The 15,549-nt window shown below is 31.0% G+C and overlaps 1 protein-coding gene across 2 annotated transcripts in view; it reads left to right on the forward strand.

Annotated features, from left to right (window-relative positions):
- The window catches only part of LOC118198363 (transcription initiation factor TFIID subunit 4-like), an 87,702-nt gene that overhangs the window by 45,500 nt on the left and 26,653 nt on the right, over positions 1 to 15,549 (forward strand). For both annotated transcript variants that reach the window (XM_035370026.2, XM_035370027.2), the window contains 5 exons: positions 2,035 to 2,154; positions 6,891 to 6,971; positions 7,082 to 7,201; positions 12,060 to 12,149; positions 13,501 to 13,626. In XM_035370026.2, the coding sequence (XP_035225917.1) occupies positions 2,035 to 2,154; positions 6,891 to 6,971; positions 7,082 to 7,201; positions 12,060 to 12,149; positions 13,501 to 13,626 (537 nt within the window). The remainder of the gene's footprint in view (positions 1 to 2,034; positions 2,155 to 6,890; positions 6,972 to 7,081; positions 7,202 to 12,059; positions 12,150 to 13,500; positions 13,627 to 15,549) is intronic.

A 15,549-nucleotide genomic window follows, 5' to 3' on the forward strand; every position in this document is an offset into this window, starting at 1 on the left:
TAATCTAATTGACAATACTTATAAATATATCACCACATTTTACTAATGTAAATATAAAGTCTCTTTTGGATTTCAGACGAGAAATTGCATTATTCCTTTTGCAAACTCCTATTAAAATAATATAATCTTTGAAAAAAGCCGATTATAACTTTTCATGAAAAAATTGTAGAATGTGCCAGAAATAGATCAGCAACAGGAAGACCTAGTAAATTCAGCATTCAAAAACCATTGCATGGAGATGGTAGACACTTTATCGTAAAGTCCGATGATAACAAAAGACTTCGTTGTAAAGAGTGCTAAAGCCAGACTGTTTATAGATGCAAAGTATGTAATGTAGCTTTATATCATGATTACAATGAAGCTTTTCATGCTTGAATCTTTCAATTGAAATAATCTGTATTTGTAAAAGAAATATAATGTATATTTTAATATTAAATTAATTAGTAGTAAAGTGATTTGTAGATTTATAAAACGTTATACAGCTAAAAATTAATCCTGCGCTCCACTCAAAGGAAACATCACACGAGTACAATCCTACACACTTAAACATCTGTAGTATTATTCCGCTGACGTTGCGCGAATGCAACACTTGCTTTTCCACAGGTAAGAGCTTTTTTTTTTTTTAATTTTATTTTCAATTTAAATTTATGTTATAAATGCTTAATTTAATATTTGTTTTTATTTTCATGAGAAAAGAATCATTCTTTGTAGTTTTGGCGGTTAATGGGTTAAGCATGCATGACAGAGGAGGGGGGTAGATCCTTAGAATAAAAAAATTTAACTAAATGTTAAGTTGCAGCTTGTGATTTTGCATTTCTTTGCAATACCAATGCAACTAAAAAATTACAGATTTTGAGATATGACCATTCCTGACATTGTAAAACTGTCCTCTTCGTAGAAGAGCAGTGGCACCTGTTTTAGTTCAGTACCGCACTAACAGATGAAGTAGTGTCTCAATTACATTCTTTGGCTTTTATGAGTTTCTCAGTCTTTTTTAAGGCACATTGTGACAGACATCATCAATTGCAAGAGTTTTTCCTCTCCCTCTCAGCTGTGTGTGTTTAAGACGTAATGAAAATTACCCTTTGTAAATAATATAATCTTTGAAAAAGCTGATTATAACTTTTCATGAAGAAATTTGTCAGATCAATTTGTCATGCTGCAAATAGCTATGCTTAAATTGCTCTCATTCAGCTAATTAAAAAAGGTTGGTAAAGTTGTATACATTTGTTATTAATTTGCATTTTAAAAATTATGATTTCTGATGCTTCTGAAAGGTTCTGGCAGCTTTAATTACTTTTATGAAGAACATTACAAAGTTCTTTACATTACAAATCTTAGTTCTCCAAAATTCTTCGAATGGTTTAATTGAGAGAAAAGTTCTATGTTAATAAGTCATACACAAATCAGCAGCTGAAAGGGAACACTCTAATGTGTACTAGCAGCCATAATCAGGTGACTGAGGTATGTACAAATGTGGAGTGTAACATTGTGAAAGATGATGGTGTAATGAAATATATCTGCAGCTGTATGCAGCCAGAATTGCTTGAAGTATATACGCAGAAAGGGTTAATTGTCATTATAAAAAAGTGAGTCATGAGTGGTCATTATAAAAAATGGATTTAATATTTTCTCATCAGTGGAAGATTTATTGCAATAGATTTTGTAATGGGACAACCGTTTTGAGGAGTGATCACTGTAGTAAAGGTAGCTTGACGTTTCTCGTGAGTGAAACAAATGCGAGTCTATAATTTAGTTATTTTTATTAATCATCAGCAGATATATGGAAATATATATCTTCTCTTATAAGAATTATTTCAAAGAAGCTAGTAAAAAATGTTAAAATAACAAACTTTAAACAAGTTAAAATATTTTAAATATCATTTTTGACTTAATAAGTAGCTAATTTTTTGTGGAAGTTGCACAGTATTGAAATAAAAGGCTGCTGTAAATTTTACACTTAGGAAATAAGTATTGTTTCTTTTATTTCTTTAGCCTGATATTTTTTTAATGTAAAATTGTTTTTTCCCTTAGGTATCAGTAACAGTCCCACAAACGATTGTTGGTACAATTCTGCAGCAGGGATCTTCACCTTTAAGTGGTGTCAATTCTCGTCTCTCTACTCCTAATTCTGCAAAAACTGGTGTCATAAAGGTATGCTCAATTCTTACATCTGTTTGCTCTAACTTTTGATGAAATTATTTCATTGTTGAAAATCTAAAGTGTAGAAAGAGTATTTTCTGTGTAATAAATCTATAATGAGAATAAGATTATAGGACATGAAAATTATAACCTTTTTTTTTCCCAATATCTATAGAAATCATCAATAATTTTTTAAATTTCCCAATTTTTACTTTTTGTCCACACAGTGGGTTTTAACATGCTGATTTGGTACCTTCATTTGGAAAGAACTTGTCTGATATGAATCACGTAATAGATAAGTGAAGGAAACATTTTAATTTCTTTTAGGAATTCTTGGTACCAGATTTGGCGTGTAATTGTTGATATAGATTTATTTTATTTTGTGTTGACTGAGTATTATCTGAAACAGAGGTCGGCAGTGCAGTGTCCTCGAAGCAATTTTAAAGTGGCTACCATTCAAATATCTTAATTTTAGTAAAAATTCTTATTTTATCTTTGCTTTGTGCAATTAAACTTGATAAAAACTGAGTCTTAATAACATCTAATACTACATAACTAGATGAATGAATTTTCAACTAATAGAAACATTTGGTTCAACACAGAGTGAATCATTTTCTGCCACCATTATCCTCATATGTCTTCAACCATAGCATGTTGCACTCTACGTCCATAACATCTGTTGTCATAAACTTGTCATTTCATGAATTTATATTTCAAGTTGTAACCTGGGTACTCATTCTTCTCTTCGGAATGAATGATAATGAAAAACTAACAATATAGCTTTTGTAACAGGTGGTACTAAAATAATTTCATTTTAGCTGCTTCTTGTGTATTCATAACTCATTTCAGTTGAACAACAATATGCAGTTTTTGTGTGTGTGTGTGTGTGTGTGTGTGTGTGTGCTTACTTAGCTAGCAACATGTTTTCACAAATGTTTTTGCTGTGTAAACAGTAGAGGAATTACTGTGTCACCAGAAAAGAGTTGCTTACCATAGTTAAAGCTATTCAACATTTTTATTATTGTCTTTATGGCAGAAAATTTCATGATTTCAAATGCAAGAGCTGTGCACAAATCATGCATCATTGACCTTTCTTTTAAATTTCAAGAATCCTGAAGGCTAAATAGGTAGATGGCTGCAGAGATTCCAGAATATGATTTCAGGATATGTCATCGGAAGGGATTATCACATGGAAACACCGACGCACTATCATGAAGACTCTGTCCAGAAAGCTGCTGATGTTGTTTCAAGGCCAAAGTGAGTTACAAGCTTTTTATTCTAGTTGTACGTCAAGCTACAACCTCAGCATCAGCTGATGGAGACCCATGGATTGATGAAGAATTCAGAAAAAGCCAAGTGGAAGGTGGCAACATTAAGCCTTTAATCGATTTAATGGAATCTTCAAATAAGAAACCTACACAGGACATTTTGATATGTAGTCCTACAACAAAACAATATTGGTTTTTCTAGGACTGATATTCAAATCCCAAAATCTGGATGTCCTTAGAATTACATAGCAGTCCAACAGAAGGCCACTTCAGAATAATGAAGACCTTGCATAGAATCCAAAAGTACTTCTTGTGGAGTAATGCAAGGGTTGATATACAGAAGTGGTGCCAATCTTGCGATGCATGTGTGGGCGAAATGGACCGAAGAAACGCAGCCAGGAGAAGCTGTAGCAGTATAGTGTAGGAGTGCCTTCTAAATGCATTGCATTCGACATCCTGAGGCTTCTGCCGTGATATGCTGACAGTAACATTCACGTCATTGCTGTCTTGATGTGGCCTGAAGCGTATCCTATCTGTGGTCAAGAGCTGTCACGGAGCAGAGGTAATGAATGATACAGCATTGGATTTCTAGGTTTGGAGTTCCTCTTCAGTTACATTCAAATCAAGGAAGGAATTTTATCTCAGCTGTAATTAAAGAATTCTGCAAGCTACTCAGCATCAGCGAAACCAAAATGACACCTTTACATCCCCAATCAGACAACATGGTAGAAAGGTTTATGCCTTTAAAATGTTCCCTTGGAATGGATGGGAGTTGAAAGGAATTGTCCTACAGGACAGAGATTTTGCATATGTTAAGCCTAACTTTAGAAGGAAAAAAACAATCTTTTTCCTTCACTTTGCATGAAAATATATTTTTAAAAAAATACTTTGAGAAATAATTTTCAGAGCTGCTGTTCAAATTATTGCAAAGTTTTAATTGATAAAAAAAGGGCAAGATTATTTACAAGAAAGAGTAACAAAATCTTTCATGTGAACTGGAAGACAGACACTCAGTGAGCTCAGTCTTTAACAAAATGTTATATGAGAATCTTTAGAAATATCATTCTGTAATTCTGCAGAAAATGAGTCATCACTCTTACTAATGTCACTAATTTGCTCATTTTTCATGTGAGTATATCCTTCATCTGATAAATAATGCTTGTGCTCGCCTCAATAAACTGAAGTTGAGGTTTTCCAAAATAAAAAGGGAAATACATGAAATAAAAGCAATGCAAAACGTAATAGAATCCCATAGAGTAGCCCTAAAAGACCCTGAATAGTAGCAGAAAAATAATTTTAAAAAAAGGATTCAAAGGGATACCAGAAATGCGAATGTTTATATCATCTCGCAAGTTAAAAAGCTGAGTTGTGTTTGTTTACGTTATGCTTTCCTTCCTCCCCCGACACCAACATTATACAGAGCGGGATCAAATTGAAAGTCAGAATCCTTAAACTATATTCTGTTCAAAAGTAATAGACACAGGATGTGATCTAAGGTTAAAAGTTTTAAATGTTCCAGGATACTGGCACAAATATATGACAGCTATGGTGAATGAGCCAGCTGTTGCACCAGTGTGCTATCTGAGAAATGAGTGTGTTTCTAGCTGGCATGTATATGTGATAATCGGCATAAAAGGGTTAATCAAACCAACGCTTAATAACATCTAGCTGGTGGTTTCCAGAATCCAGCAGTACTTGAACGAGAAGTTACACCACTTCTTACTTCCCTGTCACAGTGTTGCCCCCAAGACTGCGGGCCACTCCCTGTCACGGATACTCTTCAGTCATGCACTTCATCTGCTTTGTGATTTCTTATTATTCGCCCTCCAGATGAACCTTCATCACCTGGGGAGTACATTCAAGATCTGTATTCATGATTTGAAGTGATGCTTAATTTTGTCTGAGAGCAAGTCAGTTTGGCAACGGAGAAGATAAAGACCCAATATAACACCAAAGCTACAGGACATCAATTCAACGAAGGTGACAAGGTGTGGTTTTGAAATCTGACTTGATTTGACTTGATTGAAAGGACTTTCTCCCAAACTACAGTCACCTTGGAATGGTTCTTACAGAGTCCTAAACTGGCTGAATGATATTGTAGTTTGGAAGTCATCAAATTCTAAGCCTAAAATCGTTCCAAGCCTGTCGTGATGGAATGACCCTTACTATGACCATAGTGTGTATAATGCAAACGGTATATTAAGACTATGGTCCTGTTTGCATACAAATCTGTAAACTGATACTTTTTTTTTTGTTGTTGTTGTTGTTTGTGTGTGTGTGAGTGTTTGATGTAATATAAAATGCTTGATATGAACTGTGCCAAGAAATAAATTTACATGGGCAAGTCTATTTAACATTGAAGTAAATGGCTCATTCAATAAATTAGCAATATATCGCCAAGCTGGCAACAGTTTTTGGCAACTAATTTTTGTTGCCAAACTTAGCTACATTTTGGTCCAGTCCTTGTATAACTGTAATTGATCATTATATGCAGCTGAAACCATATCAGGCCCTTAGATGTAACTGTACATGCCTTCCAGTCATTTTGAGAAATGAAAGTTACTAGAGATTTTTCAGCAGCAGGTTGAAAACTGTGTGAGCACAGAGAAAGCATCAGAGCTGAATTCGAAGTATTGACTCCAAATTTGAGTATTGAGATATCTGGGAGAACTTTGCCTTTTGTATGTGCTGTACATTGTGTCGTGTTTAATGTTCTTAGTAAGTGTAACTACTGCTTGTGCTTTGTGATACTGAGAAGAGCTGTATGACTTTTTTTTTTTTTTTTTTGAATGTTACAGAACTGTAAATTATTTCATTTTTAAAATAAATTTTATCCATCTATGATCAGGTCTCTGTGCATTTAATCTGTTATGAACCTGTGCCCCCAGCAAACTATTAAATTAAAATTTAAAATAACAAATTTCATTTGAATTTTATTTTCTTAAAATTTTGTCTGATTAAAGTTATTTATAGCTTTTTTCTTCCCTTAAAAAATCAACATCTCTTCCAAAATTGCATTAACAGAAAATAACTAAATTCAGATAAATTGAAAGCTGGGAGATTTGCCTAAAAGTTGGGAGATGAGGAGAAATTAGTCGAGTTGGCATATCTGGCTTAGATGTTTTTTTAATATACTTTAGAACCTTCTCTGAAACAAGTATTTTATATTGCTCCATTAAGTAAAGCATTATTTTATATTGCTCAAGCTTCAATACACAATAATGGAGCAATATAAAATACTTGAAACAAGTATTTTATATTGCTCCATTATTGTAAAGCTTTGTAACTGGTTAAAGGATGAATGTGTTTGTCTTGATATTTATTTACTAAGCAGTCTGATTAGAAAATATATAAATATTTTTTAAACTATTTGAATCATTTGCTGTTTGTAATTTTGATACATGCAAATATTTTGTCAAACACAGTATTTAATTGTAATTTTTTAATAAATTATGGTATTAAATATGATTTAATTTGTAGGCAGGTGTTAATGGCAATTTAACTACTCCTCTGACTGTTCAAACCACAAGTGCCAATAGTCAGCCAAGTACACCCACGCAGGTAGTAATATTAGTTTTCTATGCATCATCCACCAGTTTTGTTGGACAAATGATCTCAAGTCTGTAATGAAACTACTTTTTGAAACTTAAATTATTTCTTATTATATTTAGATGTCTCCGAACACAGCAAAGAAAAAATGCAAAAATTTTTTATCAACACTCATCCGATTAGCTGATGAACAACCAGCAGCTGTAGCGAAAAGTGTACGAAATCTTATACAGGGCATTATTGTAAGTAATAACTTATTATAATTTAATGATTTTTAGGCAATAATACGTGTTGATCCTTTTCTCGATTCAATATGGTTTCATAACGATAATAGTTTGCACAGAAAAATATGTTACAAAATAAAAAATAATGTCCAATTGGGAAACCTGTATCTTATTCTGTTTTTTTGTCTAAAAAGATAGCTACTGATTCTATAAAACTAGATTTTGTGTTATTAAATTAAAAATAAGGGAAAGTTTTTTATATATATAGTACCAAGTCCAAGATCCGGACTCGTCGGGAATTCGGTGATTCCAGATTAGGGATTTTTCCGGATATTATATCATCAATTTAAATCTGGTAAGATGGCATGCAGAAATTATAGAATTAAAAATATGAAATCGTAATTTATGAAATAAAGAACGATTATGATCTAAAGGGTATCAAATTTTTATTAAAAAAAGCTTAATATTTATTTGTTTACATTATGAAACATTTCTTTCAATGTCAGTTGTTTAAGTTGCTTCCACGAAAAATTCAAAAAGTTCTTTTTTATGTCATATATAGTTGATTTTCCAATGCCATACTCCTCGCATAATTTTGAGACGGGTATGCCTGTATCCATTTTTTGCAGCAATTCCACTTTTTGTTTAATAGACATCGAAACATGGTTTCGCTTTGTTAATCCTTTGGCAGCTCCAGAATTGGAAACTCTTTTTGACATAATCGAAAGATCAAGCTTAGTTTTTATAAAATTGCCATAATAATAACAGTCTGCAAAAAAATAATAAGCTGGATCAAACTAGAAGATTAGGGAGCAGCGCAGTCCACTACATTAACTTGAAATGCTTAGAATCAGTAAAGATAATTTTAGTCTAGCTTAATAGCGTGCTTTATACATGTGTGTATTCTGTGTATCACAAGATTGGCGACAAAAGCCAAATTGTTTCATTAAATTTTGTCTTGCTCATATTGCTTACTGAATTAAGCCTGAATTGTATTAGTTATTTACTATACCTACGTTTATTTCTTGCACATGCTTTAAACTAATTCAAGTCCTGAATAAATAAACTCTGATATATACTTAATGCTTATCTAGGGTCGGCAATAAATACCGCCTGGTGCAGTTTCTACAGGTCCTAAATTCTGCTACAAAGCGCCTTTCTAAGTTCTAAATTTTCACCGCATCTAAACTTTGGGTCCCAGCGCTTTCCCTAAATCATAAAAAACTTCTCATTTTTAAATTTTGCCGCTCGGTTGTTCCCCAAATTCCAAAAATTTTGTCTTTCCTAAATTCTGCCGTCCGGTGCCGACATATTTTGCCGCCACTTCTGGATTTATAGTGAATTACATATCAGTTGTTCTTAATTAAAATAGCACTAAATGTAATCTTTTGGCCTATGAGTTTCATTAACAAAATGTATTTTTAGCATATGAAAAGAAATTTTTGTTGAAATTTTCCTCGTCAACATTTCTTAGAGCATTTAAAATTCTATAATCATCACCATGTGTAATGTCAGCATAAAAGGTTGCCATACTCTTGTTATTCAATTACTAATATAAAAAAGAGTTTAGATATCACTGCATGAGTTATTATTGAAGCTGTCATGTATTGATAAACATGCAGTGATGAAAGCAAAATATAATAAATAATGTCTTGCCATGTCTGCGTCAAGGAAATAAAATAGGTGAATGTTTCGGTTTGAGATGTATGCCAAGCAGATACTCAGCTACGGAGCCAAATTATTAATCACGCAAATGTATGCTTACATAATTGTTTTTTCATAACGAGGTATTTTATTTAGTGCATAAGTTAAATTAAGAATTGGAATTTTTAAGTGAAAATCTCCACGTTTTATTATGGAAGGAAAAATCAAATGGGCATGCGTAAAGCATATATATATATATATATATATATATATATATATATATATATATATATATAAAAAGTTTGTGGCTTCGATGTTCGGATTTTAGATCATTCTGGATAATGGAATCCGAATTTCAGACTTTGTACTGTATTTATTTATTTATTTATTTATTTATTTAACCTGCAATCATATAGCAATAATAGAAACTAAATAAGGAGAGAGAGGTTTTAAGTTTTATAGTGCTGTGACAGGCCAGTGCTTTTTAAATCTATATGTTCTGCATATCCTAATATGATTTATAAGAACTGAGTACTGTTGCAGAACTCTTAATAATATAATATTAAACTTCATGTTAAACAGGATCTCTTTTTGTCATACTTTACTATTTTAACTGAAAAACACCTTTTTGAAATAATGTAATTAAGGTGTATATTTATTTTTATGGAATTACTATAGTTTCCTGTGTAAAATCCTGCAATGTAACTCTGTTATTTTTTTATTTTTTGAATTTTAAATCTATTATATCAAAGCTGCATCAGTTTCATAATGTTATTATATTATGTACAGTATCTCGTAGTATAATTAAAAAAATCATAAAATATATTTTTAAAATTCAAGTCAATTTTATTTCAAACCACGGTTTCTTATACTCTGAAGTAGAAGGTTCTTATTTCGTATAGTGTCAGAAAAACCATGCTTTTTATAAATTTTTGTGTGATTTTTTACGATTTTCAAAATAATAATAGTGATAATCATTGTTTTCTTGGTTGTGTACTAGTATTCACCAAGTTTTGAAAAATATTCTGCAAGCCTTAATTAGAGAAAGGATATGTATAAGATTATATATTTGTTAACATTTGAGTAGCCATGATGAATTAGATGCAGTATAACAACCATCTGAGGTTCCAGATGACTTAGGTCTTTTAAAGAGGTTATCTTTTTTCAGAAATGATCGTCAGTATTTATGTTCTGAAAAATAATGGTCACTTTCACATGTTGTTATCATGAGGGTTCTCTGCAATCCAAATCACTTATAACTTTTCTTATTTAACATATGCTTATTTTTCATGCTAGAAAATGCATTTAATAGCTATCTGCAAATTTTAATTGGCTGTAGTATGTTGTGAAAAAATGTACTTTTTTTTCCTAAGGTAGTTAAAAATGAAATAAGTTGTACAGTCTCGCTCTTTTATGTAGCATACAATAAGTCAAGACTCTTTAGTAGACATAAAGGACTTATTGCTGTGTCTAGTTAACACAACAGGAAATATTAGAAAGGTGTAAAAGTTCCTTTTATTCAGAATTCAAATAATTAAACTGAAGGCACTTATTTCCACTAACAAAACCAACCAGAATATACATCCTGACTCAAACGGTAGAATTTTTAAAGTTGTAAATTAGCTAAAGGAGATAATACAAGTTGGGTCAAACCTTCACCAATGTGACGAGCACTGTTATCAAGAATAAAGCAGTGCAGAAGGTAGACTGCTAACATTGAATTTCAACTAGTAATGTTGCCTACAACAGATGGAATATGCTTTTTCTAAGCAATCTAAAACTTCCCTTTAAATACTATCTGTTTCCACCTCGTTTACGTACACATGAACTAATAAAATTAGCATTCTGCCAGGAAAACAGAAAGAGTGAAGTTACAATAAAGATTCGTAACTTAAAATAATTAGTTTAAGATAAAATAAATACTTTTATAAAATGCCTTTAAAACAAATAGCCTTTTGCTTCACACAGGGTTATATATGATTATACGAATAGTTTCAGAACCTGTATTTGTAAAAACAACTTGCATTGAGAAAGTGCTGATTTCATCTGCAAGCGGAAATACCTACTTTGTATTGAAAAATATGAAAATAAGCTATTTTAAAAACTAAGAAGGAAAATAATTTTAATATTGAAGGTTAAAAACTGTTAAAAATAAATATAAAAAACTCAAATAAAATAGCTGAAAAAATTAGGTAAATAGTTTGTTAGTTTTTGATTGGCAGTTAAATTTTGTCATGCTATTCATCTAAGAACTTAAATTTTCAGTTTATTAAGTATCTGAATTTCGAAAGCTGTTCCATTTTTTAAAAAGTGTATTAAATAGATACTTAAAACTAATTGTTTTTGCTTAAAGCAGCATTAGTATAATATCCTGTTGTATTTATTTGCTTGTTAAGCTCATATTCTATAAATTATCTATTTAATTCTCTTGATATGGCTACTTGTATTAATTGTGCCCAGTGCGTTTTCAAAGTCTTCCTCTTTATTATTCTTTTGGGATTTTCTGCTGTTTATTGGTTCTATGTAAGATTCTTTTAGGTATTTCTACGAATTATTGGTTGTGGCTGCTTTTCTCTCTTAAAATATTTATGTACTGTTTCTGAAATATTAGCAGGTAAAAAGTTCATTCATATTTTTATAATTAAAGACTAGCAGTATATGGTATGAAAAAATTCTGAAAACAAGAGAGTTATTCTTTTAAAATTTGTGATAAGTAATGTTCGTTTTCTTTTCTTTTCTTTTTTTTTTTTTTACCTGCTGATATTCTAGAGGTATGAAAAAGTTATTTTAAGGAAAAGTTGCCACAACATTTCTAATTCCGTTTCAGGAATAATACCAAACCAATAAGAAGCAGAAAATCAGAAGGAAAGTGAAGAAGAAGGACATCAGAGAATTTGTAAGGCACAGTATGAATAGCTATTAAAAAGTTCAAAACTCTTAACAACAAAATGATTAAATTTAAAATTAACATTCGGGCAAATAATATACAGAATAAAAGGCAGATTGTTTCTTTGTTGTTAAGGTACATTATTTTAAATAACTATAAAAAGTTCTTGTATTGAATTTTGCAATGAAAATGCGTTAATGTCATATTTCAAAATTATATTTTAACTCAATGCATTGATCTCTCCTTAATTTTATGAAAAAATATAATTTGAGTATAATGTAGTCATATAATTTTAAAAAATGCTTTATAATTTTTTAGCATTAATTTTTGCTATTTTTTTCGCAGGATGGGACAATGCAAGCAGAAGAGTTTACTGCAAAACTACAAAAAGAACTAAATTCTGCACCTCAACCATATTTAGTTCCTTTTTTAAAAGTGAGTTTGCTATGTAAGCTATACTTGAATATTTTTTTTAATTTGTAATTAACAGTGATATTTTTTGTTAAAAAGAAAAATATGCTGAATAAAATTTATGCAACCGTGCTTATTAACAGTTATATTATGCTGAAAAGTTAGTATTTAGTATCACGCATTAAATTAAAATGTCCCTGTGGACCTAAATTCTTATCTGAATGTTTTTTCTTATTATTTATTATGAGTATCATTCTGAGTAAAGAATAAAAAATCATACATCAAACTATCTTATGTGTCAATTCACAGTAACTTCTGACTCTCTCTGAACATAACGTGACAGATAAAATTCTTCATATGCAGCATTTTGTAACTATTAACCATTCCTTAGGAATTGGATATAACAGATAGATCACTTCGCAGGTAAGCATTAAGCAGCATGTTCCAAACTGTAGTCTGTAAAAGGCGTAGGGTGTTAAACAATGCATCCAAAGTTTTATAATTAAAAGAAATAATTCTTCTTAACCTTTAAAATGGCATGAGCATTTTGTGGTTTTTCCATATACACATCATTTTTTAACAGGATGTGTATTTGAGCCAGTTTCCCCCATAAAGTTTATCATGAAACCTCCTATATATGTAATTAAAGAAAGGAGAAAAACTAAAAAAGACCTTTGTGATCAAGAAATTTTGTGCATTGAGATTAGGCAGATTGCCGTTGTGGGCTTTGCTGTAATCTGGGGGGGGGGAATCATCACGATGGTTATTCAAAGGATAATTCCTTTTACTGGAAATTTTTATTTCAATAAATCATTTTTAAAATGACAAAGTAAAAGGAACTTATTTATTTAATTTTAAATATGTTGCATTGTACTTAACAGTGGACTAAAAAGTATTGTTTATTGAATTTACAAAGTTTGGCCTATTATATTGTAAAATATTATGGGCTATAATTAATTAGGTTACATGAATTGTTGAAAATTTGTTATGTTAATTTTGTGATGAGTTTTCACGTAAAAATATTCATTTTCAACATCAAAACAATGTTATATTAAAATTGCATGAAATTAAAGATTATTCTACATCCTTGTATTTCAAAGTGTGGCTAAGTTTCATGTTTAATAATTTTTGTATATCTTAATTACTGAATTTACATGAGATTAAAAAAATATGCAATTTTCAGATTCCATTTCAGGAAGGCAAAAAATAATACTGTGAATATTATTCTGATAAATTCACAGTACTATTTTTTTGCCTTTTGAAAAAAAAATTGATATTTATAAAATTTTTAAAGAAAATGTGAATATGTATGTATTATTTAAAGTTTTTCGGGGGGGAGTGCAATATCTCTCTAATTCTTATTTTTTACTTTCAGAAAAACTTGCCATATTTAAGGCATTCTTTGATCACAAAAGAATTAACAATTGAAGGTGTTCGACCTCCACCACCTGGAGCTCTAATATTGCCACATCCTCATGCTTCAAATTTGCAACAAGTACAGGTAGAGTTAATTCATAAATCTCTTCAACCTCTCAGCTTCTGAACTGCAATAGGATTTATGAATAAATAATGTGTGAAATGGTTCTGTCATAAATTAACATTAAAGGTAAATCTGATTACTTTACTATCACTCATGACATTCTTGAAATCTAGTTTTTCCCCATCTAAATTTGTTTTATCTGAGGAGGAGAAGCAAAAAGATCTTTTTGAACTGTGTTGGCTTATTCAAAAGGCAGGTTTCTTTATATATATATGTAATTAAAGAAAGGAGAAAAACTAAAAAAGACCTTTGTGGTCAAGAAATTTTGTGCATTGAGCTACAAAAATTAGAAAACAAGGTAAAAAGAAAATTCTTAATGCTTCCGTTTAAAAGTCTTATATATATATCATTTATAGTCTATTGTTTTTTAATATTACTACAAAAAGTGTGAAAGTAGGATTATTAATTATGAGTAGTGATATTCATGAAAAGATATCAGCACAATGCCAAAACTAAAATTCTGCAAAACTCTTTCAAGAAATACATTTTTAAAGGTTTCAATACTTTGAGAGAATTGAATTATGGCTCATAATTTTGGTTGCCTAATTGGTACAGTGATCAGTAATAACCGCTTCCTTAAAATTATGGTTGCTTCTTTTAGAAGTCAAACAGCAAAAATCAGTATTATATTTTCAAATTTTCCACAACTAGTTTCACTGGTTTTTATTTTAACCATAATTATGGATTCTTGTGATTACACAGTGTTTACCCAGTGAAGACATCTAAATTCTTTCCTGAAGTGGAAAGTACCCTTTAAAAAGTGGTTGTAGAAAGAAGAGGTATGTGAGACTTGTAGATTCCATTTCTAGACTGAAGCTGTGATTATGCTGGCCAGAATTTTACTATCACCATTATAATTTTGTCCAACACCTAGTGCAGATGCACCAAAGACAAGAACTCTGGGAACAAATATATTCAAACTGGAAGTAATTTCCGTTTAGGAATAGTATATCATAGGACAAACCAAAAAAAAATAACATACTGTGAAAATTTACCTGGGTAGTGTCTTAGTGAAGAAAAAAAATATGAATGAGTTAGCTTCATTTCTTAACACTTATATAATTCCAACATAACACAGTATAATTATACACTTCAACAAAATTAAAGTTACCATCCTCTTGTGGCACTTTTCTGCTGTCCCTTAAAAATTGAGCCATATTGCTCACATCAGAAAGGGTAATCCCCCTTCCTTTTTCACTGACATCCAACACCATCTGTAAGCTTTGGCTCAAGATACAAAATTAGCTTCGCATACAAGGTAAGAATAAAAATATTGAAACACGTCATATCATTTATAATTTTCACCAAAAGTAAAATAATTAAAAGTCCTTTTCAGCATACAGTTTTAAATCTACCCACCTTTTGATTTTTGGAAGTAAAATCAAAAAAACAAATAGTACTATCTTCAGTGCGGGAATATACTTCTTGAGCATAGAGTTTTTGCACAGGCCAAGTTAATATGCTATTTCTAGTTTTCACTTTTACAACTCTTACACACTTATCTCGGCTTGTAGAGAGATGCTGGAAATGAGCAACTGGCCAGTTAACTCTTTTGAGTTTCTGACAATCTACTAATAAAATGTCTCCTACTTTTAATTCACAGTGTTTCTCTCCATGCTTTTGCACTGTCCAAGATACTCCTTGTGAAAACGGCCTCGAAACTGTTCTCGTAGCTTTTGGCAAAAACATTGACGAACCAAGAATTTCTCTCAGTCTAACATATCTAAATCTGCTGTACCGGAAACTTTGATGTCCTGTAAGAACATGGAAGGCATTAATGGTAGAAGGTCCTCAGAGTCATTTGAGATATAAGTGAGTGGTCGACAGTTTATTTTTTTTTTACTTTTCTCCATCACGAATAATGATAAGTATCTCCTCATAATG

The sequence above is a fragment of the Stegodyphus dumicola genome, chromosome 1, assembly GCF_044657685.1.
Source record: "Stegodyphus dumicola isolate Sdum_Otavi_A_Nest chromosome 1, ASM4465768v1".
NCBI classification, from domain to species: domain Eukaryota; kingdom Metazoa; phylum Arthropoda; class Arachnida; order Araneae; family Eresidae; genus Stegodyphus; species Stegodyphus dumicola.